Source organism: Pseudorasbora parva, chromosome 8, assembly GCF_024679245.1.
Source record: "Pseudorasbora parva isolate DD20220531a chromosome 8, ASM2467924v1, whole genome shotgun sequence".
NCBI classification, from domain to species: Eukaryota; Metazoa; Chordata; class Actinopteri; order Cypriniformes; family Gobionidae; genus Pseudorasbora; species Pseudorasbora parva.
This window is the reverse complement of record NC_090179.1, coordinates 22,354,163-22,382,080: the sequence shown is the minus strand read 5'-3', so window position 1 is coordinate 22,382,080 and position 27,918 is coordinate 22,354,163. Positions and strand designations below refer to the sequence as shown.

At 41.9% G+C, this 27,918-nt stretch overlaps 1 protein-coding gene across 7 annotated transcripts in view; it reads right to left on the bottom strand.

Annotated features, from left to right (window-relative positions):
* nbeab (neurobeachin b) overlaps window positions 1-27,918 on the bottom strand; it is a 408,948-nt gene that overhangs the window by 130,048 nt on the left and 250,982 nt on the right. For 4 of the 7 annotated variants that reach the window (XM_067450409.1, XM_067450408.1, XM_067450411.1 and 1 more), the window contains one exon: window positions 4,721-4,872. In XM_067450409.1, coding sequence (XP_067306510.1) covers window positions 4,721-4,872 — 152 coding nt within the window. The remainder of the gene's footprint in view (window positions 1-4,720; window positions 4,873-27,918) is intronic. The other 3 variants (XM_067450410.1, XM_067450412.1, XM_067450415.1) reach the window with 1 other exon arrangement.

The following is a 27,918-nucleotide window of genomic DNA, read 5'->3' as shown; positions in this document are numbered from 1 at the left end:
TCAGTTTAACATAATTTAAGTTGAAATAACTTAAACATCCAAGTTTATTGTACTGCAAAAGTTCAAAAGTTGCCGTTTTTTTTTTTTTTTTTTTTTTTTTTTTTTACAGTGCAGCTTCCTGAACAGATCAGATTTGCTCCAACAGTCGCCACATTCAAATCCAGACTCAAAACACATCTGTTTAGCTGTGCATTTACTGAATGAGCAGTGCCACTGTATACTGTAAAAAAATATTTAGAAAAAAAGTTACCTGGTTGCCTTAAAATTTTGAGTTAATTGAAATTAAAATTTTGAGTTAATACAATAACAATTTTTTGAGATTCGACAACCTTTATTAAAATATTATTAAAAGATTTTGTAAGCATATTGGGTAATTGTGTGTGTTTTATTTCTGATGATGCAGTGAAACATGCCAAATAGTGTTATTTTTATGATTTATCAAAAATGTTATGTAGTTCAGATACAAAAATGTATCTGAGTTTCTATTTATTAAACAAATTTCCTTCATTATATCAACTCAAATTTTGAATTTCAACAAACTCAAAATTTTAAGGCAAACAGGTTACTTACTTTTGTAAGTTAAACCAACAAAAACCAACCAAATTTTTTTTACAGTGTACGTCCCACTGGTTGCACCTTATCTTATCTGTTTATTAATTTTTTATAATTGTTTTAGTTTACCTTTGTTCTTATCTTTGGTTATTGTTATTTTATATGTTGTATGTGTAAATCTGTGGAGGGTATAATGAGTGAAAATGGGTTTAACAAGAAGGTTTCTGAGTAAAAATCAGGTAAAAGTAATTAAATTGGATATTATGAACATGTTTGAGAAAGAAATTAAGGAGAGTTGTTCTATTTAAGATGGCACATGTATGTAGGCTGTAAACTGAAGGATGTTTTATTTTTATTTCAGACCATTATTGTGGATCTGATCATTTTATTTTGTTTTATAATTTGTTTTAAATTATCTTTACAACTGCTTTAACTATCCTTGTTTTAATTTTTTAATTCATACACATGGTATTCTTTTTTCACATGCATATACTATTTTTAATTTGTTATAATTCTTTATAATTATAATTCGTTATAATCATAAATGAAGAACTTGTTTGTATATGCATTCACCTTTACTATTTCTCTCAAATGATGGTTGTGTTGGTAAGTACTTTGTGTATCCTTAAAGGGTTAGTTCACCCAAAAATGAAATTTATATCATTAATGACTCAGATCATGAATCATTACACTGATTCATGACCGTTTGAATCTTTATTTGAGGTTTGAAAACAAACGCGGAAGAGAAGACACTGCTGAATTAAGTCGTATTTCTGTTATTTTTGGACCAAAATGTATTTTCGATGCTTCAAGAGATTCTAATTAACTAACTGATGTCTCATATGGACTACTTTGATGATGTTTTTATTTCCTTTCTGGACATGGACAGTATAGTGTGCATAGACTTGCACAGGGTCTCAGACTAAATATAAAATATCTTAAACTGTGTTCCGAAGATGAACGAAGGTCTTACGGGTGTGGAACGACGTTAGGGTGAGTCATTAATGACATCAATTTCATTTTTGGGTGAACTAACCCTTTGAATTCTTTTTACAACACTGGCAAAGATCATTTACACTCATTTTGCTTCTTCCAGGATGTGTGCAGTTGAGTTCTGTGGATAACTATGCATTAGTGATGTGTCGTTCATGAATGATTCATTCTTTTTGAACTAATCTTAAATATGACTCGAGTTGTCTCAGAGAGCGATTCGTTCATTTTGTGTTGAACCTGCATGCGCTACAGGACAATGGTTCTCTACAGGCTCTTCTGCATTCAGCCGATGGGGCTGTGAGTTGGTGAACGAATGACTCGAACCCGAACTAACCCCTTGGTTTCAAGACTGAGTGCATTGCATATGAGCTTTCCCGGCCCAGATCAGACACGGATGACGGAACTAATGACTCGAACCCGAAGACAGGAGAGGTGTACTAATCTTTCCAGGGAACAGACGTGATTTAATGTGAAGTGACAAAAGAAAGAACAACTTGGATTCGGAGGTGAAGTTAACTAACAGACTGCATAACCTAAAGACCAAGCTAAGCAATTAATGAATCATTTCTTCTTTCTTAAAGTTTGGCCTTGGCTGCATTAGCTTATAATTTACTTTTTATTCAAAATGTGATCAACCTTTGCATAAGTACTAGAAGTGCTGGGGAATTTAACATAGGACATTTTAATTACATTCTGCTTAAATGAACGAAGTGACTTGAAAAAAAGATTTGTTCATTTTGCCGAACGAGATTCAAAGATCAGAGTCCGTAAAATGATCCCAACTTCCCACTAGTACTATGCGTCGCTCAAAATACGACACCTACTCCGTTGCTCTGATTGGTTGTAGGTCAATCCAATTGAGTGCAGAGGCATTTTCTTTCCTGGTTCGGTAGATACATCCCATAATCGCAGCCCAATGGAGCAGTATCAGACTTCTGACTAGAATTGGGTATGATGACATCAGGCTAGTCCGTTTGTGATTTTGATTCAGACTTCAGAGAAAGTTACATTATTACACCATAAGATTGCAACAAAGTTTTAATGAGTGAGTCAGTAACAACAACTTGTGTCTTGAATGGACGAAACCAGGCTGTAAACAATAAGAAGCAATCTACAAGTGCGCTGACTAGAGCGCTGTCATGGGAAATCCCTTTAACTCTTAAAAGGACAAAGTCAAGGATATTACTTTCCTCAGCAGACATTCAAACTGAATTTTTGATTATGTCTATAAGACTGACCAGAAGAATAAATGCAGGCAATCTCTCTCTCTCATAATACTCTTCCCTACATATAGTAATACAATAAGCTTCAATGAAGCGATTTAAAGTTCCTTCGTTACTAGTTATAAAGTTATGCTTCAGAATTAGTAAAGGAGGCTTGGGCTCAACTGTTAAACTGTCAACTTGAGATTTGAATCTGTGGCAAAAAGCAGTAGTTCACACAAAAGGGGGTTTAAAAAAGATACTTTGTTGTTGTTTCTTATTTATTTACACACGTGTGCCGTTGAAATTTTTTATAAATGCAATATCACACTCTCAGATATATATAAGTGTGATATGGCTTTCACACTCGTACGATCGACATGGCTGTGTACCAGCACGCTATTATTACCTATAGCCCAAGGCCATGGCGAATCACAGCCATGCTGTTATAAAGGATATTTAATAGGCTTATATTTATATAGAATAAAAGCAGAATGGTGCTGATTTAAGAAAATTGTCCTTCCTTTTGATAAAACCCATCTAGAGAAGCTTCTCTTTGCTCTCCCTCAGTCTCTTTCTATGGCATTGTGGGGGCAACATCTGACTGCAGGCAATCCCTTTCACATGACAGTCTTATGCATTATTCCACTCATTAAAGACTGGGAGAAGCCTGGGGACCTCAACAAGTCCTCAATCACAGTGGCCCCAGACACTAGACCGTGGGTCTACAGAGACGCACTGACAACTTACCAAGGACAGGCAGAAAAGGGAGTCGGGCCAGAGGAATACTGCAGTGTTGTGAGCTTCTGAAGAAATGCATGAAATATGCTGTGTAATATGTTTGAAAGACAGTGTGAATTTAGATATGGTGGCAAAATGAATTGGGGGCAACAACAAAAAAAAAGTCTATGCTGTGACATGAGCAGGGGCCACCTGCAGGTCAAGGAACAGCTGGCATGTGTATGTAGAGGGTGCATGTGTGTGTTCTGGCTCTGACACACAGACCATCTGACATGGCCTCAAAACAGTTGGGCACAAAAGGCCAGACATGTAGATAAACACAATATTACTGCATAAAAAGTCACAGAACCCATTTTAAAATGATATGTGTACACCAAAATTCATCAATTCACAGGTTAATAATTAAAATTAAATATAATTAAAAAGTATAATTTTATTACATTAAAAAGTGCAATCTATTATCGCCCCAGGTGGCCATTAGCAACATTGTAGCAAAGCATGCTGTCAAATTACACTCCCATATTCCTCTACCTATAAGTATGAACTAATATCAAGCGTTCAGTTGTGTGTTTTTTTTAACTAAATTGGCCTATTTTACTTGCCTTTGCCCTTTGTATTTCCCAAAGTGTAATGGAAATAGTTGCAGTAACTATTCTGTGCAAAGAAGAGAAGTCGCTCCATTGTATTTGAGAATCAATAGATTTGCCCTTGTTCGGTTAATACACTCCCCCTCGTATCTTCAATTTGATGCCTGGAGGAGAAGCGCCTGCAGTGGTTAATAGTATTGAACCGTTTCTCTTTTAAAGCCTCTGTTGCGAGACATAGAGCCAAATCGACAGCCGTGCGGTGGGCAACGCTGCAAGATCAAACGGGTCAATGAGGAAAAATGTTTAAGTGCAAAAGGCAGAAACGGTAAAAAAAACATGGCGCACAATTTTCCTCTCAACAATGTGTGCTGTTAGGATATAAAAACCTGCCATAAAGCCCTCTTGCCATGTTCAATTGACAAGGCCCATAAATAGAGAACCTATAAAGCTGACAACAAACTGTTTCTCAGCTCTGAGAATATTAGTTGCGTCCAAGAGTTGATTGGAGGTTTTCTAATTCGCATATGTGTATCCCATTTGGGGAACAATGATGTCATTGTACGAAATGAACACAATTTGGGGATAATGAGCTAGACTGACAGAGTCCAGCAACATTTTTGATTGGCTGTTGGCAGAATTACTGACCGTAGTCCTCCAGTGATTTGCACGTAATGTCCAAGTGGGTGGAGCCAAAAGGGTTTCGGATGAATCTCCGCCTCCTCCGGAGGTCATCCTCCCAGTAATCCAGACGCCAGAAGTCATGCAGCTGACTGGAAAAGGGGAAAAGACAGGAACTCCTGTTAGGAATCAGAAAAAAACAAAAACAAATTGGAAATCTTAAATGAAAAAAAAAATGAAAGCAATATATTATTATATGAAACAGGATTCATAAACCAGGCCATGCTTACTACTACAGGCTTACTACATCATATTTTTGCACATTTACATTTTTACAAATGTGAAGAAATGTATCTATATATACAAATGTATCTATATATATATATATATATATATATATATATATATATATATATATATAGTATTATATTTCCATGAAATAAAAAAGCATGCTTTGACATAAAAAGTTGGAACTATGACAAAAATCATAATTATGACAAAATGTCAGATTTATGATAGTCACAACTGTAAGATCAAAAAGATCAAAATGACAAGTCATAATTATGGCGAAAGGTGAAATTATGAAATACTAAGTTGTGACAAGATAAAAAGTCGCAATTGAAAACAGTTTCAACTTGTAATAGTTTCAAATTATGTCAAAATTTTGACTGTATTATATAATTTGTATTTAGCAAAGCAGAAATGGGCTTCCACACACACACACACACACACACACACACACACACACACACACACACACACACACACACACACACACACACACACACATATATATTTATATAGTAGTGTAATATTCTATATATAATGCTATGGAGAATTGCATTTTGGAGGGCACCCAAACCAAAGGTTGCACATGAGGGAGAAATCAAATGATATCTGGTAAAATATAGCTAATTCATGAAGTTCATTAAAGCTCCAGAAACCCAGACATGCCTTTCCGCGAGAACCCCTCAGGCATTAAACAGCAGCCGTGGCTATCCAGCACACAAATAAATAACAGCAAGTCCCATTAACAAATACTATATCAAATTACAAGTATAAATGGCGCAGCTTGCCTCCTTTTTACTGTGTTTTTTAACAAGTCTTGTAAATCAGAGGTAGGACCCTCTATGCAGCCGGAGAGGGGTTTTAATGATGCTGGGGTCTCACCATAGCCACACCCCAGGCCAATAAAACAGAGACCCCCTCCCTCTGCATATGTGCAGCTGTGATTAAAATAACGTGCTGAAATATTCATTGAAATGATTCCCAGGGCCCTGGAGCAAGCTGCAGAAAATTGCGTTTTTATTCATTATTAATAACAGCGAATTAGAGGCCGTATAAAAGAAAAAATGAGAGGCCGAGAAAAAAGGGGAGCACGGGGAATGAGAGGGAAACAGCTACAGCATGTGGTAACCATCTTTGTAAATGATTATTCCAACATTAGCAGGGACCTGGGCTAATTTTATTGCTTGCAGCTAATGCAAACCATTAAGGGCAGGGACCAGCATCGGGTTACTAAGTGCAGAACGTTTCGAGCGCGCTCGGGCTGGAGATGTTTCAAAGGTTTTAAAAACGGTGTGAGAGAGAGGGGGAAAGGAAAAAGCACAGAAAGAAAAAGCAGGCCAGCACCGAATAATACTGCAGCTAATTTACTCCAAAGAGGATTTAGAGAGTGATGATTGGTGTAATTGGGGGATAGATGACAGCATGGTATGGGACAATCACCAAATTCCACATGTGGTTTGTCTTCATTACCAGCTACTCATGGGGAAATACACCATCCACTTTGAGCCATATACTAATTCCCATCATAAACTATGAATGGAGTCATTAGTCTATGTTTTATCTCACAAACATAGACTGACAAACTATCCGATACAATATTGTAAATAAATTAACTGATTTGTGTAAAATGTGCAGATGAAAAACGACACAATACACTTTCCACACAATATCTTTGTGTTTAATATTCAATGATATAAGTATAAGTATAAGGATAAATATAAGTTATTCAATGATAATCTATGCTAGGAAGCATCAAACGTTCATGTCAATGACAACCAAAATAGTTTCTGACGTCATAACTAAGCCCCAGCAGTTTGAAAATGCGTATTGTGCAATCCAATGTATTGGAAGTAGCGACAGATCTTCATCACAAAAAAAAAATAAGGGTAATAAGGGTATATATAATAATAATAATAAGGGTTTGAATCCATCATCTGTAGATTGACTGAAGCAGATCTGAATGCCTCAAATGTCTGTTTTTATCTGAAGATCAAGTTATGACTTTTTTTAATGTGACCATGTAATTTTCAATCAAAAAGTAAAAAGACAAAAGAATGAATCATCCACAATAATGTGCATTTAGAAAATATGACGGATTTCCATTTCATTGCAACTTTATGAGCTGCAATGGGGGAAGATTTTCTGCGAATAACCACGCTTTTTTACACAAAGCTATCATGTAGTGCTTTCATGATTTTTTTCTTGATGTTTTATCATTGCAATGCTATAAACTGTCATTATATGAAGATTGTGTGATAAAACTTTTTTAACTTTCATTTCACTGGAGGTTGCGTATTCAAAACAAAGGCGTAGTTTGATGATGCAAAGTTTGAGCGCAGCATCTTGGGACATGTGGTCTTCACCTCACAGCCGGTGGAAAATAGGACACGGGCAGAAATCATGTTCTTGGATACGGTTATTAACATTACTGTATTGTAAAGCAGAGCAGGACCGAGTGTTGTGGAGCTGAGCATGGCCGCTGGAGCGATTGTTACACACACACAGCTCGCAAGCACCGGGAATTTTATTATGATGGGACATAGTCGCCGGGTGCCTGCAGTATTTCCGCTTTTCCTGCTATGAGGTAAAGCAGCTCTGTTAATCATGTTAGATACATTTAAAGGTGACGTTACTCTGTGCGTTCGCTCGGCGCTGCTGTGACATGTTCACACTGCTAAGAGAAAAGTGCTTCTGCCAAATAAAACCGAGAGTAACGCAGATATGACGCGATTGACAGGCGACTCCCTCAAACGCTGTGCTGAAAAATCCCGGGTCCTTGGTTAAAATAGCAATTTTCTCACAATTTACAAATAGTTGGAAACATTTGGGATATTGTAAGAGCTCAACTGAACAAAGTATATAACACTGGCCTAGTGGTTTTTGGATATTTTACTGCAAAAATACTACATAGTGCACCTTTAAACGCATACATTGGGTCTTTAGTGAGCGGGGATGTCATTCACTACCCTCCTCATTACATTTTTAAGTTAGACATCAACCTTCTTATTATTCCTCAACCAATTCATTATAAGCAATATAACACGAAAAGAAAAATAATACAATCGTTTTCTAACATAAAACAGGCGTAAACATTTTGTATAGGGTCGCTGAAGACCCGAGGTGTGTAACAGTGTAAGTATATTTTTTCTGCACAACAATAATTGAATCTTTGATGAGTGAATAAGTGCAATTCACCTTTATTCCACAAGGTGTCTGATACACAATGATGAAGTGACGTTTTACTCATAGTTTCCGCCGGCAGAAAACAAAAGACTAGGAAGAATCATCAGCCAAACTTAAAATGGCTCAGTGATTTACTGCAGAGCAAGAACTCAACAAAATATAATATTACTGTCAGTCACTTGTTGGATCTGTTGAAGAAGTAAATATTGCTTTTGAAGATGTTGAAAATGATCGTTTTAAGAATATGTTTGAAGTGACGATTATGAGCCAGATGCTGGATACTGGGACATGAGCTCCAGTGATGATGGTGTAAAACATCTGCTCAAAATGAACCCTTCCAAGTTCCAAAAGGTAACAAAATATGCTTTATTTTATTATTCTGTAATATTTACTTTTATATCAGGAGAGTTTTATATTATTGCATCTGATAGCGATCTAACCATGTAATGCTTGGCAGAACATTCATTCATGTGGGTGAAAAAAATTGCAGAAGTTTAATTTCAGGGCGAACTATCCCTTTAAGATATAATTTTAAACGTAAAAAACGACATAAAAAAATCTCTGGAATAGTAATAATAATAATAAGAAGAACAACTTTATTATTCGCCCACTAAGAAAAATAAAAACCAAGAAAATTAGAACATTAGATGCCAACATTCTCACTTTAACACCGGGCAGCCATTCCATTAAAAAATAATCTTCAGATCCTACCGAGGTGTTTGCCCCAAGCTATGTATTGAATTGAATGGGCCTCTCTCCACTCTGCCATAATATTGAGGCAGTCTAAACAGATTAAAGTGTTACAGCAGGATCACATCACAAAAGCTGCTCCTTGTTGCGTGAATATTATATCTACAAATGTCAAGAAATCAGGAGGCTCAAGGGACTTAACCGAGCTCTGACAGCAACACGAGTGCTCGTTCTCAGTTTAACATCAATCAAGAACGTTCGCTTGTGTGTGTGTCTGTGTGTGTGTGTGTGTGTGCGCGCGTGTGTGTAGGAAACAAAGCCTGTTTGCATACATGAGCGGCATGCCAAAAGTTCATCACTCGCTGGGGTATGAAAAGCAAAGTGCTTTGTCTGGGGCTTGTCTGTTGTCAGTCTTATACCTCGAGAGCCAGACAGAGATGTCAAGAGGCGTATAGGCCAAAGTCAAGTAAATGACATTGTAAATGCAAGCTTACAGCGCGAAAAAAAATGTAAATCCCACCGAGGCAACTAGGCGATTACCATTTAAGATTAGAACATCCAAAGCTGCCTGCGAGTAGGCAATGTAGCCTACTGTAGCGCACGGCTGCAGGAGAAAAAATCCAAGCACGTACACTTTGAAGATTTCTGAGTCTCCCCTCCCTCAGCATATATGATGATTTTCATTTGGTTTGACAGCGGTATGTCGGCTGTGTACAGCAATTCAGAGGAAAGCCCAAACATTTTCGTTTTCTTCTTAATAAGGGGATTAGACAAGCACACGGTATTACAATGAACGATAAACTGAAGGCTGCCCGATGGACACCGTCTACATCTCTTCACCCGCTCTTTCCCATAAAGCATATGCTTTTACTTTGGTGGTGGTTTCCGCAGGATTGGACGGGGGTCCGGTGATACGTTAAACCCTGCAGTCAACATATAGAGCCGGATTTAGTCCGTGCCAAAAGTGCCATGACGTGAGTTTCCTCACCCAGGGTGGTCCAGCTCAAGAGAGTGGTCTCCCCACAGGCAGATTTTTGGACGTATACTGTAAACTTTTAACAATTTATTTAGGTCCATTAAACTGTTACAGCAGTCCTTTTCAAGAGCAAAAGATTATATTTAAGCAATATGACACAAGCTGGAATGTTGATTGTGTGTAATTTTAGTGTTTGATAAACAATAAAATAGTTCCAAACAAATCCACAAAAGCATTAAGGCCAATTCATACATAATGCACTATAGAATGCCAGACGCAGGGCAGTAGAATGAAAAAAAAAATGAAACAAGCCAAGAAATTAGTTTTGTTCACTGACACAGATTAAATTGGGCGAATGAATGATTCACTGACTCACTAATAGATAGCTACTTGTTCATTCCTTATGGGATTAAATTCCGTCACATGTATTCCGGTCACGTATCGGAAAATAATTGTGTATTATTAAAAGTGTAGGAAAAAAAAGGTGTGAGGAAAATTAAAAAAAGGAAAATAAAAGTGTGATTTCAAAATCTAAAAACACTGCACAAGTGAGCATCAGTAGCCATGAGTCGCACTGGAATGACGTCGACTCCCCTCTTCGATTGATTGGCTTGAGAGCTGTCAATCCAAAATTACTGGACCAATGATGATGCTTAAGCCCACCCTAATTTACATGGAACTCGAATTGTAACATTTAGAAAAGCAATATATGTATTAGGTTATATGCTTTATTTTAAGGTTCCATTCTCGCTATTAACTAGTTTCTTATTAGCATACATATACTGGCTGTTTAATAGTAATTATAAAGCACTTAATGCCATATTTTGCATGACCTTAAATCTACATCCCTTAATCCTACCTAATAACTAAATTTAAATGCAACAAAAACTACATTACTAACTATTAATAAGCAGTAATAGCTACTATGTGTTCCCCATACTAAAGTGTTACCGAAAATGTAAGCGATAACAAAATACATAAAACCAAGGAAAACTAATTTTTTAAGAACACAAAAAGTTTTGTGCAATATATTTTTTGTGTTTAAAGTTTTGATTCACGCATTTTGGTTTTTAAATGCACTTTTATTTATTGTTTTGATTCACGCTTATACAGTATTTTGATCCGTGACCATATTGTTTAATATTCTGATCATTTTGCTTCTTCTTTTTTTCCTTCAGTTTGTGCTATATATTTTTATACGTGTTTTTACATTTTTGATTCACCACATTAGACAGGATTTTAATCCCATAATTCCTGGTTTAGTGTTTTAAACTAATCGGTTGAGTGAATGATTCACTCAAACACTGATTCAAAGGGGACTCACTCATGATGGAAATCACTGGCATAATGTAACTTTAATTTTTTTTTTAAAGTCTCTGACAAATTCACATAACTAATGCACAGGACTGAGGGCGCCTATAAACTATCTTATGCTGTGACAAAGGGATGAAGCGTTCTAAGGGTAAAGAGGGAAAAGTAGTGTATTCGCTCTTGATTTTAATTTTGAGCCGCCCCATGCATTCTATGCCATTTTATAAAGATGCTTTCACACTGAAAATTTCAACAAGAAAATGTGAGTGCACTTTATTTAAAGTGCACTCACATTTTCTTGTTGAAATTTTCAGTGATGAAATTCAGTCATTCCAGTGATGAACCCGCGATGATTCACTTATTTAATTGAATTCACAAAGTGTGGAATGTTGGACGCGTCATTTTTATAATTTCATAATTTAAATAATTGCAATAATTATAAAAAAAAAGCTGCAATAGAATGAACAAAAATAGTTAAAGGTGCAGTGTGTACATTTTAGTGCTGTCTAGTGGTGAGGTTGTGAATTGTAAACACCCCTCCCTTACGAAACACATAGAGAAGCTACGGTGGACGAAACAGAACTAAAATGTCATCGTCAGATAGAGCAGAGACTGACTAGCGCTTTAGAGAAGTTTGTCTGTTTAGGGCTACCGTAAAAACATGACGGAGCAAAATGGCGATTTCACTGTAAGGGGATGTAGATATAAATGGCTCATTCTAAGGTAATAACAAAATGTTTCATTATGTAAGGTCTTTATACTCCACTGAAAACATAGTTATGTATATTATATTGCATTTCTGTCAATAGATCCTAATAAATACTACACCCTGCACCTTTAAGGGAAACATTTGACAATATCAAACACCTTAGCTCAGAACAAAAACAGAAAAGAGCAGTTACTAAAAGGAAAAACAAGAATAATAGGTTTACAATTAGACAATTATGAATACAGAATCTACACAGGGAAAAAAAATTGTAAAAGGCAAACACTTGGACCTGCTTCAAAATATAAAAATGTTGGACTCTTCATGCACTCAACAGTCACAGATTCCCTTACATAGAAGAAGCGAAGACAAAATAGCCTTATAAAATCCATAGACTAAACAGTTGAGCACATAGTGCATAGTGTAAGTACATAGTATGTCATTTAGGACCGGTTCAGTAAAAAAAAAAAAAAAAAAAAAAAGGTGTCTTTGATATGGTATCAGCACTTATGGAACGCTGCTCAGGCATTCAAATATGGAACTATTGGTTGTGTAAATATCAATGTCAGCTGTAACGCTGTTGTTCAGGAGTCTTTATTGGAGAATAAACACAGCAGGCTACTTAATTGTTTTAGATTTAAAAAAGGAAAGACTATATTTTTGCTGGTCTTCACATCAAAGAGTGGATCCTGATAACCGTTTCCTCTGAATGGTAATCACTCACTGGAATTAGCTTCCGACACGCTCGACTTTACCAATCGTGCGGCTCATGATGACAGGCATAAAGGATGGTGGAGGGCCGGCCCTCCTCGAAAGCGGCTCAAATTTATTAGTCACATCGCCCATCAATCACCCAAATGGATTTCCAACTGCATTTTAAAAGCTAATTTCCCTGCACTGATAACCAAAACTATCAGCCGGCCAGCGTGCCAGTCATTATTTACTACTGCTTTGGGTCTTATTTTTTTCTAAATGCATCACAAAAGACTGGTATAAAATTGTGTGTACCCCCCCTCTCTCTACCACACATTAAAAACACTCTCAGAGAGTGAGAGAACAAGATTTAGGACTATTGCGTCCACAGGGCATGTGTTGTTTGTGAAAGGCTGTAAAAAATTGACAGCCATGATTCAGTATAAAATGGCAAAATGGGAAATAAAGGAAAGGATAACAATTTCATCTTAAAACACAATATATATAGCCATGTTCTTGTTTGGAAAGCCCAGCTGCAGATATGATCTATTGGGCTTTTACACTGGTATTGTGGGGGATTATGGGATGCTGGTTCATGAGATGGATTACCCTGTTACTGCGCTGCTCCGCAGGGCTTGAGCGGTCAAAGCAAGCAGACCTTCATTGTACATCTCCGAAGATTCATTTAAGTGGGAGGATTCAGGGGTGCAACGCTTCTGTCTAGACAGCTGTTTTGACCACCTCTGAGTCTATTTGGTGTAAGAGAGTGTTCTAAACCGAGTCTTTTTGAATGAGGCCTTATTCACACAGAAACACGTCTGGTTCACTATCTTTGTGGGGATTCTCATGTTTTTTATATTGTACAAACTGTACATTCTATCCCTCTACACTGTCCCTGCCCCTAAACCTACCCATCACAGGAAACATTCTGCATTTTTACTTTCTAAAAAAACCCTCATCCTGTATGATTTATAATAATAATTTGTTCGATTTATATAGCGCTTTTCTAGGCACTCAAAGCACTTTACATTGAAGGGGGGAATCTCCTCAACCACCACCAATGTGCAGCATCCACCTGGATGATGCGACGGCAGCCATATTGCGCCAGAACGCTCACCACACACCAGCTGATTGGTGGAGAGGAGACTGGCTGGCTGGTCCCCACAATGTAGGTGATCTCAGGTTTTACTATCCTTATGGGGACATTTGGTCCCCACAATGTAATATAAACAAGGACACACACACACACACACACACACACACACACACACACACACACACACACACACACACACACACACACACACACACACACACACACACACACACACACACACACACAGAATCCTAATCTCAATCTAAACCACATATAAAGGTGGTTTGAAACTGTTTCAGAACAGTGAAATTAATTATTATTATTTGGAATTTGTGCAGTAGTGTCTCTTTCCCCATATATTTGCATTCACAATAGTAAATATTTAAATATTTAACTTACAATTCATTAAATACAGTATTGCCTAATAAATAAATAAATAAATAAATAAATAAATAAATAACCGTATAGTGGGTGTCCAACATATAACATAAAAATTACCTTTTAATCAAATAAAAATAGCTTCAATTATTTTGTATTTATTATACATTAATTATACTATTATACATAATTTATACATTTATTGTTACATTTTTTACATTTAATAAATTTAAAATACATTTGAATTACGATATGGCAAATATTTTGAATTCATCACATTTTATCAACGATATTCATATTATCTGTTAAGAAGAGTTCCTAAATACAGATTTTTGTGGCAGATAAAACACTGAAAGACATTACAAAAAGTGGCTTTATAAGTCAATATATGGTTTATTTCTATATCATCTATTCTCTATAGCATATAATCCACAGAAATCCATTTGAAGTTTGTCAATCTGTCTGCATGTGCTGTTTTTAATTTATTTATTGCTATATGTACACATGCTGAATGATGCCTTTGGCTGGGACACTAAATGAACATTAAATGAACATGTTTAATTGACAGCTCCAGAGAAGAATACAGTCATGATTACGGTCAATGAGGCCATTGATAAAAAAAATCTGGAAATCACGTCACTACAGATAGTCTCTTGTTGTGGCACATAAGAGAACGGCAGGAAAATTCAATAAGGCACCATTATGTTCTCATTAAATGCATCCATTGGGGACATAAATGGAGCATAATTAGTAAAATAGAGGTAATCAGTGACTGCTCTATTTTGGGGGTTGCCTGGCTTTCCTCAGTGCCATACTGACTGTGACAATACGGCTGCCATTCTTCATGTTCATGACACTAAACACATGCTCAACACTTTCAATGAAGTTAAGCCATGCCCTCTTTACTCCCGTCGCATACGTCTGTTTAAAATTGGGGGGTATTAGAACTACTTCAAACTAATATAGCTTGATCTTTGGGGTTTGACAGCCAAAATCCTTTCCAAGATGGAGATTATTTCATATGCTTTTACGATATTTATCCGAGACAGTTCCTCTTGGAATTGCACCTCAGATGGAAATTATTTACGCTTGAGGGAGCCTGAAACTGGAAAAAGCCACAAAAAAGGATGCCTCATGCAATATTTAACAAGCAGCTTTTGGTAAACAGATCTTCTCTGGATATATTCTCTAGCCTGAACTTTTCATCTTTGTCCTGGCTTTCATTTCTTCCAAAACGGTATATATCTATATCAAAGCCAAATTATATATATATATATATATATATATATATATATATATATATATATATATATATATATATATATATATATATATATATATATATATATATATATATATATATATATATATATATATATATATAAGCATCCCATTAACATTTCAAGAGTACCCAGCCATTTATCAGGCATTTTTCAAGTCTCATCCTTCAAGGTAAACACTTTTAAAATGCAATTAACACTGGTTCTGTAAATAACCTTTCAGTTCATAACCCTTTTTTTGTATTTTAAAGAACATTGGGGGTGGGGGGATGCTTTGTACACTGTTCAAGTTTTCAAACAAAAAAAGTTGGAAATTTGATGGAGCATTTCTGTGCCGAAAAATACTCCTTCCGGTTTCTGATAAGTTTCCTTTTTTTTTTTTTTTACGGCAGCGTGACTAGAGCGAGAGAGCAAACGCTTTAGGGAAGCCGGCTCCTTGCAGTCAGATGACTTCACGAAATCAACAATGTCACCATAGAAGTGTGTTTTTGGTTGTCAGGGCAAGACAACCCTACACAGCTTCACAAATAATCCAGCATTAATGGGACAGTGGATGGAGTTTGTTTTTTCATGGAGCAGCAACGGAGTAGTGCGAGTGTTTTTGTTTGTTCCCTGCATTTCTGCGACAATGGTTTAAAAATAAGGTAACTTACAGTTCAACTCCGGATTTGTGGCTCATCCAATGCTGAAAGATGGAGCGGTTCCAGGAATTGACCTATAGGTAAGCCCCGCCCCCCTTAGTTACTGTTGCTAACTCTAACTAACAAACGGATTTGCATACAATGACAGCTGTCTGTGTGAAAACCTTATCCCAAGATGTTTTTAGACACAAATATGTAGCATATACCCCTTCTGAATGATGACCCAACTTTACTGATGGTTTATGAAGTTTATTACATCGTTTTTCACTCCGAAAAAATAAGAGCTGACCAAACACAGCGTCCGCATTATCATCTTATTCACAAACTCTCTCTCTCTCCGTTGCATTATCATTAACATACACAGCAAATGACACAAAAACACCCATACAACTAATAATGAACAAACATATACAGACCATGTGCCTTGGATGCAGTTTTTATAACTGGTAAATCTCTGCAAAACAACTCCGATAAACTGCGTGCGAGGTCTCCCTTTCACAACCCGTAAATTATAATATCCATCAAAATAGGATTCCCTCAAGTGTAGTAAGACAATGTAGACCTTAAACATATTTAAACTCACAGAAGTATCAATTTTTTTACAAAAACAAACTAATAGATAAAGAAGAATATGAGGAGACGCCTCATTCTGATCGCAGATTATATCATCCAGGATCAACACTGTTCATGTACCACAGGGCTAGGTTAAATTCATTTACATGTAACCCTCTTAATATTGAGAGATGCATTGAAATGTAGACCATCGTTTATATGTTTTGATTTAAATTACACCGTTAACTTACATGACGTGAGAAAATGTAGTTCCCATTCAGTCGGTCACTCTCGACGCCACGTCGGAGTACCGACGAATAGGAATCTCGCTTGCGAGAGCCAATCTACTTCGAGCCTAACTAAACGAGCCAATGCACATTGGCATGCAATGATTGCACCAGGTGCTCATGCCACGCCACGCGGGTATAAATGAGACACAGGTGATTGCATCAAATTATCCTTTTGCTTCGGAGCCGAGTGGTATGCCAGATATCACTCTTCACTTCGCAGTTCGACTGAGAAAGAGCCTGCCTTTTGGAAGAGATCTCTTCGGTCGGTGTTGGTGTGACAACACAGCAGCGGGTCGTGTGTTCTTCGGATCTTCTCTCTTCGTTGTCCATAAGAGCAACCACAAGGGCTGTTTTCACAGCTGGTACGGTGCGCTAGGTGGAGAGCGCTAAAAAGCCGTTCTCACGGCTGTTGAAAGCGTCCTGTGAGAGAGAGCGCGCACGACAGGCTGCACTACATTCCTGTCTGTGTCGCCGCGGCCCCACCCCCTGCGTGTTTCAGCACCAAGGAGAGCATCATTCTAAAAGAGCAACACAGATAGAGCTTGCGTCTTTTTAAAGATGACATTCTATCTGTGTGTTTCTGGGTGCGGTGGGTTCATTTCACCGCGGGATGGTCATCAGCGCTGTATCTCGTGTTTGGGCGTGCAGCACGCTGAGGCAGCGCTGATGGATGACTCATGTTCTTACTGCGGGAACATGACCATCTCGGAGTTGCGGTCGCGGCTCCGTCTTGCAAAAGGCGGAGTCCCCGTGCCTCTGCCGCGATCTAACCCTCCACAGAGGGTTACTTCCGGTAGTAGCGCGGCCGATTTGAGGGTGACGGTGAGCGCGCTTCCTCCAGGGAACCAACCCGCGGGGAATCCTCACTCCTCCCGCGCTCCGCAGCCAGTAGAGCTGCCGTTGGAACGAGGTGGGCCGTCCTCGAGATGCGCACCACCCGTATCCTTCGGGGCTCCCCGCGTTGACGAAATGTCCATCGCTGCATCGGAGGGAGGGTCAGAGTTGTCTGGAGATGACGTGTCGGCGCAGGGGGCTCCTTCGGGAAGACCCGCTGTGCCCGATACCGATCCGGAGATGATGGCCATGCTTTCCCGGGCTGCCGAGAGGGTCGGGCTCGTGTGGAACCCTCCACCGTGTCCCGAGCCGTCGAGGTTGGACGATTGGTTTCTCGGGGTGGCCCGTGCTGGTTCTCAGCGCCCCACCCCGGTTCCTTTCTTCCCGGAGGTGCACGAGGAGCTCACTAGGTCGTGGACGGCACCTTTTACTGCCCGAAACCGGCCCAGTGGTTCCTCCTCCCTCACCACCCTTGATGGCGGACCTGCAAAGGGTTACACGCAGGTTCCTCCCGTGGAACGGGCCGTTGCTATGCAACTGTGCCCTAACTCCACATCAAGGGGGAACCCGTGTCTCCCCTCCCGGGCCTGTAGGTACTCCTCCGATCTGATCGGGAAGGCCTACCAGGCTTGTGGAGAGGCAGGTTCCGCCCTACACGCTATGGCGTTGTTGCAGGTTCATCAGGCCCAGGCACTGAAGGACCTGCACGAGGGTGGTCACGATCCCGCAGTTCTACAAGAGCTGAGGGCGGCGACGGACCTCGCGCTTCGTGCGACGAAGGTTACGGCGCGTGCCGTGGGACGTGCGATGTCCACTATGGTGGTCCAGGAGCGCCATCTCTGGCTGTGTCTGGCGGACATGAGGGATACCGACAAGATCAGGTTCCTTAATGCCCCCGTGTCCCAGACTGGCCTCTTCGGCGACGCGGTGCAGAACTTCGCCCAGCAGTTCTCGGCCGCACAGAAGCAGACTGAGGCCATCAGTCACATCATGCCGCGGCGGTCAGCTGCTGCCTCCACCCCGCCGCCGGCAGCGCCTCAGCCAGCTCGTCGCCGAGGGCGGCCGTCTGCGTCTGCCTCCGCTCCCGCGTCGCAGCAGCAGCCTCCACCCAAGCGGCGTCGTGGAGCCGGGCGCAAGCCGGCCGTCCCGCCCGTCCAGGCAGCCCCGAAGAAGGGCAAAGGCAAGGGGAAGCGGTCCTGAGACGGGCGACCCGGAGATGAGGAGGACTGCTCTCCAGGAGACGGTGACCGCACCGCTCCTTCCCCCGGAGGAGGGCCGGGTGGAGAATCTTGTGTTCCGTTTTGTTTCTGTTCCGCCGCTGGGCTCAGCCCCAGCGGTACCCAAATTTTCAATAAAAGAGCAGTTTCCTTCATCTCCGGGTCCCCAGGGGGCTCGGAGAGTTGTGGCCGGTCAAACGCCGGACCACTCTCATCCTCCTCCTGTGTCGCCAGTGGGCAGCAGCGGACGACGCACGGACACCCCACAAACTCCGTGCGGACCCTCTGCCCAGCCGTGGAATCAGGTAGGTGTCGCACGGCACACTCACACCTCTCTGCGGGCCGCCTCCACGAGACAGCCGCCCCAGACCGGTGCCTGTATTCCACCTCGCTGCCCCTCGGTGGGTACGCCGGTGGTTCCGATGATCCCGCTTGTTCGGTCTCTGCGAGCCTGGTTAGAGCTTCCCAGTCCGTCTCGCTGGCTCATTCGGACCATCAGGCTCGGCTATGCGATTCAGTTCGCCCGGCGTCCCCCCAGGTTCACGGGCGTCCGCTTCACTTCGGTGAAAGCTGCAGACGTCCGTGTCCTGCGTGCGGAAATCGCAGTCCTACTGGCGAAGGACGCGATAGAGCCGGTCCCTCCAGCCGATATGAGGACAGGCTTCTACAGCCCGTACTTCATTGTACTCAAGAAAACCGGTGGGTTACGGCCAATCTTGGACCTGCGAGTACTGAACCGGAGCCTTCACAAGCTACCGTTCAAGATGCTCACGCAGAAACGCATTTTCGAGTGCATCCGTCCCCAAGATTGGTTTGCAGCGATCGACCTGAAGGACGCGTACTTTCATGTCTCGATTCTCCCCCGACACAGGCCGTTCCTGCGCTTTGCGTTCGAGGGGCGAGCATATCAGTACAAGGTCCTACCCTTCGGGCTGGCCCTGTCCCCCCGCGTCTTTACGAAAGTCACGGAGGGGGCCCTTGTGCCCATGAGAGAACAGGGCGTTCGCATCCTAAACTATCTCGACGACTGGCTCATCCTTGCACAGTCCCGGGAGCAGTTGTGCGAACACAGGGACTTGGTGCTCAGACACCTCAGCCAGTTGGGTCTTCAGGTCAACTGGGAAAAGAGCAAACTCGCCCCCGTGCAGAGGATCTCTTTTCTCGGTATGGAGTTGGATTCGGTCAAGCGGACTGCGCGTCTCACGAAGGAGCGCGTCCAGTCGATGCTGAACTGCCTGAACACGTTTCAGGGCAGGATGGCGGTTCCACTGAAACATTTTCAGAGGCTCCTGGGGCATATGGCGGCTGCGGCGGCAGTAACACCGCTCGGCCTGCTTCATATGAGACCGCTTCAGCATTGGCTTCACGGCCGAGTCCCGAGATGGGCGTGGACACGCGGCACGTATCGGGTGAGCATCACTCCGTCCTGCCGCAAAACCTTCAGCCCGTGGTCAGATCCCGGGTTCCTTCGGGCCGGAGTGCCGTTGGAACAGGTATCCAGGCATGCTGTGGTCTTCACGGATGCCTCGTCCATGGGCTGGGGTGCCACGTACAACGGGCATGCAGTGTCAGGGGTTTGGACGGGCCCGCACCTGCAGTGGCATATCAATTGCCTCGAGTTGCTAGCAGTACATCGTGCACTGAGCCGACTCAAGGGCCGGTTACGGGGCAAAGATGTACTGGTCCGTACGGACAACACGGCGACCGTTGCGTACATCAACCGTCAAGGTGGTCTACGCTCACGTCGCATGTCGCAACTCGCCCGCCATCTCCTCCTCTGGAGTCAGAAGTGTCTGAGGTCGCTTCGGGCCATTCATGTCCCTGGGGTGCGCAACCGGGCGGCCGACGAGCTGTCACGAGCTGCGCTTCCGGGAGAATGGCGGCTCCACCCCCAGGTGGTCCGGCTGATCTGGGTTCAGTTCGGGGTTGCACAGGTCGACCTGTTTGCCTCCCCAGAAACGTCCCACTGCCAGTGGTTTTATTCGCTGACCGAGGGCACACTCGGCACGGATGCACTTGCGCACAGCTGGCCCCAGGGCCTACGCAAATATGCGTTTCCCCCAGTGAGCCTACTTGCACAGACACTGTGCAAGGTCAGGGAGGACAAGGAGCAGGTCCTGTTGGTGGCCCCGTATTGGCCCCACCGGACTTGGTTCCCAGAACTCATGCTCCTCGCGACAGCTCCTCCTTGGCCGATTCCTCTGAGGAAGGATCTTCTAACTCAGAGACGGGGCACCCTCTGGCACCCGCGTCCAGACCTCTGGAAACTTCATGTCTGCTCCCTGGACGGGACGCGGAGGTTCTAGGTGACTTACCTCAAGAGGTAGTTAACACCATCACTTCAGCTAGAGCACCGTCTACGAGACGGGCCTATGCCTTGAAGTGGAACCTGTTCGTCGATTGGTGTTCTCTCCGCCGGGAGGACCCCCGAAGATGTTCGATCGCGTCAGTGCTTTCCTTCCTGCAGCAGGGGTTGGAGCGGAGGCTGTCGCCCTCCACCCTCAAGGTTTACGTTGCTGCTATTTCTGCCCATCATGACCATATAGAGGGTAAGTCGGTGGGGAAGCACGACCTGGTCGGCAGGTTCCTTAGGGGGGCGAGACGGTTAAATCCTCCTCGTCCTCCCTCCATACCCTCTTGGGATCTTGCTCTGGTGCTCCGAGCACTGCAGAATGCCCCATTTGAGCCTTTGCAGTCAGCAGAGCTGAAGATTCTGTCCATGAAAACTTTGCTGTTGGCTGCATTGGCCTCCATCAAGAGGGTAGGGGACCTGCAGGCATTTTCGGTCGACGAATCGTGCCTGGAGTTCGGGCCGGGTGACACCCACGTGGTACTGAGACCCCGGCCTGGCTACGTGCCCAAGGTTCCCACCACTCCCTTCAGGGACCAGGTGGTGAACCTGCAAGCGCTGCCCCTGGAGGAGGCAGACCCAGCCCTAGCTTTGCTCTGTCCCGTCCGCGCTCTGCGGATCTACGTGGACAGAACCCAAAGCTTCAGGACCTCAGATCAGCTCTTTGTCTGTCACGGAGGCCAGCAGAAGGGAAAGGCTGTCTCCAAGCAGAGGATGGCCCACTGGATAGTGGATGCCATCACCTTGGCCTATCAGGCACAAGGCGTGCCCTGCCCGCTCAGGCTGCGAGCACACTCTACTAGAAGTGTTGCATCCTCCTGGGCGCTGGCACGTGGCGCCTCGCTGTCAGACATCTGTAGAGCTGCGGGCTGGGCGACACCTAACACGTTCGCTAGGTTTTATAGCCTACGTGTAGAGCCGGTCTCCTCCTGTGTTCTCACCTCAAACGGGTAGAAGCACTGAGAGGCCCGGCTCTTGTCGGCTTGCTGCGCCTCGGCGCTTAATTCTCCAGAAGCAAACTCTGTGAGTCCTCCACCGCCCTCGGTGCCGGGCGTGGCGGAGCGTCCGGCATCAGGCCCCTTACCGCTGAATCCTGGAGAACCGGTAATTGGCTGGGGCCATGTGAGTGACCCTACGGGGATCCCACACTTTTTCCACGGTTGCTCCTCTCGGAAGCCCGTGTCTTTCCCTTGGGAGAGCCCTCCTTTTTAGGGACGGAGCCCCCCTCACGGCGGCGGGCTACGGCTCAGCTCGGTCCCCACATAACTCCCGTGGTATGATGTGGTTCCGCAGCGGCCCCCCATTGGGCACGCTTTCCCAGTGTTATCCAATAGTCACTGAGCGGGTCATGCGGAACAGCAGTGATGGACTTCTCGGTGTGAGCCCCGTCTCATCAGGTAAGAGAGCTCAGGAGGCTCACACAGGGCACTGGAAGGGGGCAGAGTCCATGGCGCTTTGGTAGGGATTCCTATTCGTCGGTACTCCGACGTGGCGTCGAGAGTGACCGACTGAATGGGAACGTCTCGGTTACGTATGTAACCCTCGTTCCCTGAAGGAGGGAACGGAGACGCCACGTCCCGTCGCCATGTCCTCTGTCCCTGCCGGGGCGCCAGTCTACCTACTCGGCTCCTCAGCAAAAAAGATAATTTGATGCAATCACCTGTGTCTCATTTATACCCGCGTGGCGTGGCATGAGCACCTGGTGCAATCATTGCATGCCAATGTGCATTGGCTCGTTTAGTTAGACTCGAAGTAGATTGGCTCTCGCAAGCGAGATTCCTATTCGTCGGTACTCCGACGTGGCGTCTCCGTTCCCTCCTTCAGGGAACGAGGGTTACATACGTAACCGAGACGTTACCTATCACTAACTTTAATCGTAACTTAATGAGAGTATGACAACCAAAAAATAGCCAATAGACCAATACCGAAAGGTCAATTAAGGTTCACGGTCGTATGTTGGAAGCAGGCGGTGAGTAAAACTGCTTCAAATGTCTTTGTGTTGTTAACTATCGACTCGTTCCTTCAAATGCGCTACTATTCCATTGTTTTTCTATGTAAACACGCATTAGTCTGATGTGTAAAACCGCTCCGCTTGCTGCTGCTAACATTAAATTGCATACAATAGTCCATAAACCAAATTATGTCCTCATAAACCATGAGTAAACACACACACACAAATGTTGTAAAACTCACAAGCATGACAAGCCGCTAAGCAAATACACGTCCAGCTGTAGTCGTCGTTGCTGCTTCTCTTGTTGAATTTCAGCCTCTAGATCTGATTCTGGATCATATATATAAGGTCATGAAACCATATATGCCAATAAAGAACCTTCATTTTTTTGTGCATGTTTTTATTTCTAATGAAACGTTCTTTTGGATCTTTGAAATGTAATAAAATGTCCACAATCCACTCAAATTAGTAGTATTTGTTAGTTTAGTGGTGAGGAAAAACCTTTATTATGGGGCTGAATCAAACTAAAATGCTTGAGCAGACACATAAAAATCACTTTGGCTTAAGACTGGCAAGGCCTGCACTGCGGGTCACTGTGTTGGATGAAGACAGACGTGGCTGCCTGAGTGAGAGACAGAGTTCTAGTACAGGTCAGGCGTCCCTTCTCGCCCGTTTCGGCGAACCGTCCATCTCTCATCAAAGACATAGCCAACGGAGTGGGAAAAAACTCTAGCAGTCGAGCTCTTTTCTGTTGAAATTGATGATCGTTCCAACGACCCTCTTCTCAGCGATAATTAGCACAGGCTTTGAGGTTAAGCATGCCCAAGAGGAAGTGACTTTGCGTAGGTCAAAAACAACCGGAGAGGTTTGCGAGTGAAAGAATCATATAGTGAAAGTTTTTAGCTGGTGGCCACAGGTGTTCAGCATAGCAACAAAAAAAATCTGTGTAAACTAGCATAGCGGACTTTATTTCAAGGCTAGATACAATAAAGGTCATTCAGGGAAAGAGTTTAAGAGTTGTTTCAATGTTTCCTCCATCAGTCTCCAAATGTCATTTGAAAGATCATTTGAATCACATTCACTGTTCTCTCCTGCTTTCCCTAATTAGCTTAAAGAAATAGATCGGCAGAAAAATGAAAATTCAGTCATTATTTACACCCCCCAGGTAGAACAGCAAAGGACAATTTTTAAATATTTAGACAAGAAAATACATGGACTCCATACAGTGGGAATTCATTGTAACCAAGGGTCTCAAGCACAAAAATAGACATGTTTTTTCTTTTAAAAAAACAAAAAACAACAACAACAAAAACCAAGAAGTAACATGTGAAAAGTAATGGCCAGTCTTTATTGTTTAAAATGTTAAAAAGTTTAGGGTCGGTATGCTTTTCCAGTGTTTTTGACATAAGTAATAGTATAAGTATAAATAAATGCAGTAGTATAAAGTAAAGTCAAATATAGACTAATATAATATGGCCTACTTTTATGGAGATTTTTATGATTTTTATGGGAGCTTGACTGATGTCAAGTCAAGTAACCTTTATTTATATAGCACTTTATACAATACATAATGTTTCCGCTTCACAGTAATAAACAGCAAAAAAATACTCAATAATGTAAACTTACATTTAAATGCCTATGTAAAGCAACTCAATGGAAGAAGATTGTGTTGTAAATGGTCAGGTTAATGTTGATGTGGTCAATTATAAAAAATAAAATAAAAAATAGAAAGGATTACTCAAATTCTCCTTTGGTGTTCCATGTTGAAAAAATAAAATTAATCGGATTTTGAAAGACATAAGGTCGAGTAAATAATAACAATTTTATTTCCTGTATTTCAAACAAGCACATGGTGTGACTTACAAACTCTGAAAATAAATGGCAGCAGACCACAGTTAATCTTTTATTTAGACCTAAGTCCAAAATCCCTTTCTGGGGGGCCTAAACCCTATAAGAGCTGTATATATTTCTCTTCAATTGCTGCTATTAGATTTGATAACCTTTAAACCACTCCCAATGAGACTACTTAACCAAGCCATATGTAACTGGAAGGCTCCATTCTATCACCAAGTTATTATCCTATAGGACTGCTCCCATCCATCAAACAAGAGACCATGCACCGTTATTCAAGGGAAATGGTGCCTCCCTCATTCTCCACCTCCAACAAATCAATACATGCCACTACTCTCCATCTCTTGACACTGTCTTTTTTCTTCATCTCCCTCCTTACGGTCAACAGCAACAACAAAAAAAAAGTAATTATACAAGAGAAAGTGTTGACAATCAATACCCAAGTCAGGTTAAGTTAAGGTCTGGGGTGGGGTGGTCCAGGTATGCTGGTCCTCCATCAGCTGTCAGCTATAGTGCTTACGTTGAAAAAGGGCATGAACGCCCCCCGGGACGCCTGTCCACTGTGACTACAGACTTACATTTTTTTTGTTACGGACAGCCATTTTGAAGCAATTAGCACCAGAATGACTGTTTCAAGCTACGTTAAACTCCAGGAAATGGACGCTAAGAAGAAGTATTATTGGACACCTAGCACAGTCAGCTACACGCCATTGCATGGCAAAAAATGCTGATTGAAAATCGGTTGGACGTCAGCTTTATTCAGTGTTACAAGATGCTTGGGAAGAGTGCTGAGACCGAGTGTGTTTAGCACAGCTAGCATGAGCATTTAAACCAAGTTTTATCTATAGCATAGGATAGATTGGGAGAAAAAAATTCAGATAAATATGAATATTATTAATGAACCATTTTAAAAATAAACCTTTTTGAAAAATATAGTTAGCTGATGCTAACTGGCTGGCTAACTAACTAGCTGATGCTAATCTGAGGTATTTTTTTAATATAAAGTCCAAATAATTTTATTTAACCACCAAGTTAGATTACATTTGATGGAAAAACAAAGAATGTGATGTTCAGAACATGTTAACTACTGTATTTATGATAGTGGGAAGCGTCTTAACCCAGACTAAAAAAACTTTTTCTTGCTGTTAAAAATGATACCACTTAACGTGAAATTCATTTTCTCTCAGTGTATGCTTCACAGTAAAAACTTCTACATCATTCTGGTCAAAATAGTCCATATAGGAACAACACCCACTTATCCTAATTTTATCTAGTGGTTATTTTGGGAAACAAGTAGGGGGGCATTTTACCCCATGGGGCATTTTCTCCCCGCTCTACCCTACTGCCAAATCACTGTTATTGGACTATATCTTGATAAAAAAAACGCATTATAATTTGACTTCACGTGCCGACGTCAGCAACATAATGCAACACAATTAAGTAATATGTATTGTTTTAAAAAGTGTGCAATTTCTGTGCTATTTATTTACTATGGATATGTTTATGGAGGATTTTGAGTGGCATAATAAACAAAACTCACATGGATAGTACAGAAATTACACCGATTTTATTTATATAAGTATTTATTCCTATTGAATGAACTTGGTATGGGAATAAACAGAGACAAGTTCAAATATTTGTGGTCTAGTTAATTGATTGTGACAATAATGCGCCTTAAATTGCCTCCAAATATGACCTAAGTATTAGAGAGCTGGATAACTGGCCAGTGACATGCAAATAAATGGCTCCATGATTTTTCGATTTCATAGATTTCTTTTCCATCATTAATCCCAACGCTGACGTCTTCTCACTTTTGACACGTCTGAACTTTATAATTCACTGGTGGAGGTCGGAGGTCAACAGGAGAGGGAAAGGAAAATGACTCCCTCAGAGGAAAGCGAGAAGAAGAAAAAATCTGACATCCAATTTTCGACTTGATTTATCAGTGTAAAGCCAAAATTGATAGTGTGTCATTACTGGGCTCAGAGCTGTCTGGCAACGTCCTATCAAAGCCTTCTCCTTCTGATTTAGCAGCACAGATCAATACAACCCTATACTGTTTCAATTTGAGAAGTATTGATTTTCTGATGCCGACTCAATACAGGGGACATTCATCATCAGGCAAGCATAAAGTATGATCGAACTGAAGATTCGTGGGTTGGATTTGGTTATTTGGCTTTCAGCTCATACAGCCATTGAAGAATTGCTATACAGCGTTGCATCTTCACATCTTTTGGTGCGTCATCCCTGACGGATTATTCGATTTTACACAACAGAGAACATTTATTCATCTAATAATGCACACAACCGCTTCTCTGGTAATGTTTGCTAAAATACAAAAGCATTTCCAGTTGTTCCGCAGAAAAAAATGGCGAAAATCAAAGCGGTGCTCCAAAGCATCATGGGAACATTTGTGTTTTCACAAGCCTAAATGTGAAAACATCATTTCGATCATTTTTCACGTGTCCCTGGGCTGTAGCACAAAGTAAAAGGAGAAAACCAATCTGAGAGCGTTCATGCTCAAAGACACACACAAACACACTAATACAAATATATTTCCAGGCGGACATGCTAACACACACGTATGCAAAGCACACACACACACACACACACACACACGCTTCAGAACACCGCAGGCTTTCTATTTTACAGAAGCTGCATAAATGGGAAAGTTAATGTAGCATTGAATAAGACTAAGCTGCTCAGCTGTAACACTGCCTTGAGCTCATGAACATATTGCATCATTTTTCTTCTCCAGCAGGTTACCATTAAATTTGAATTTGTTGGAAGTTTTGTGGTACCATTTACAATGTGCCCCAGCTCAATAACCTTTTGTCTCAATGCAAATGTTATGCCTTCCAGGTGGTTTTCATAAATATTTGAATAAGTCTGAATGGTGGCAGAGACTTTCAGCCAAACCACCGTCTACAGCTTTTTA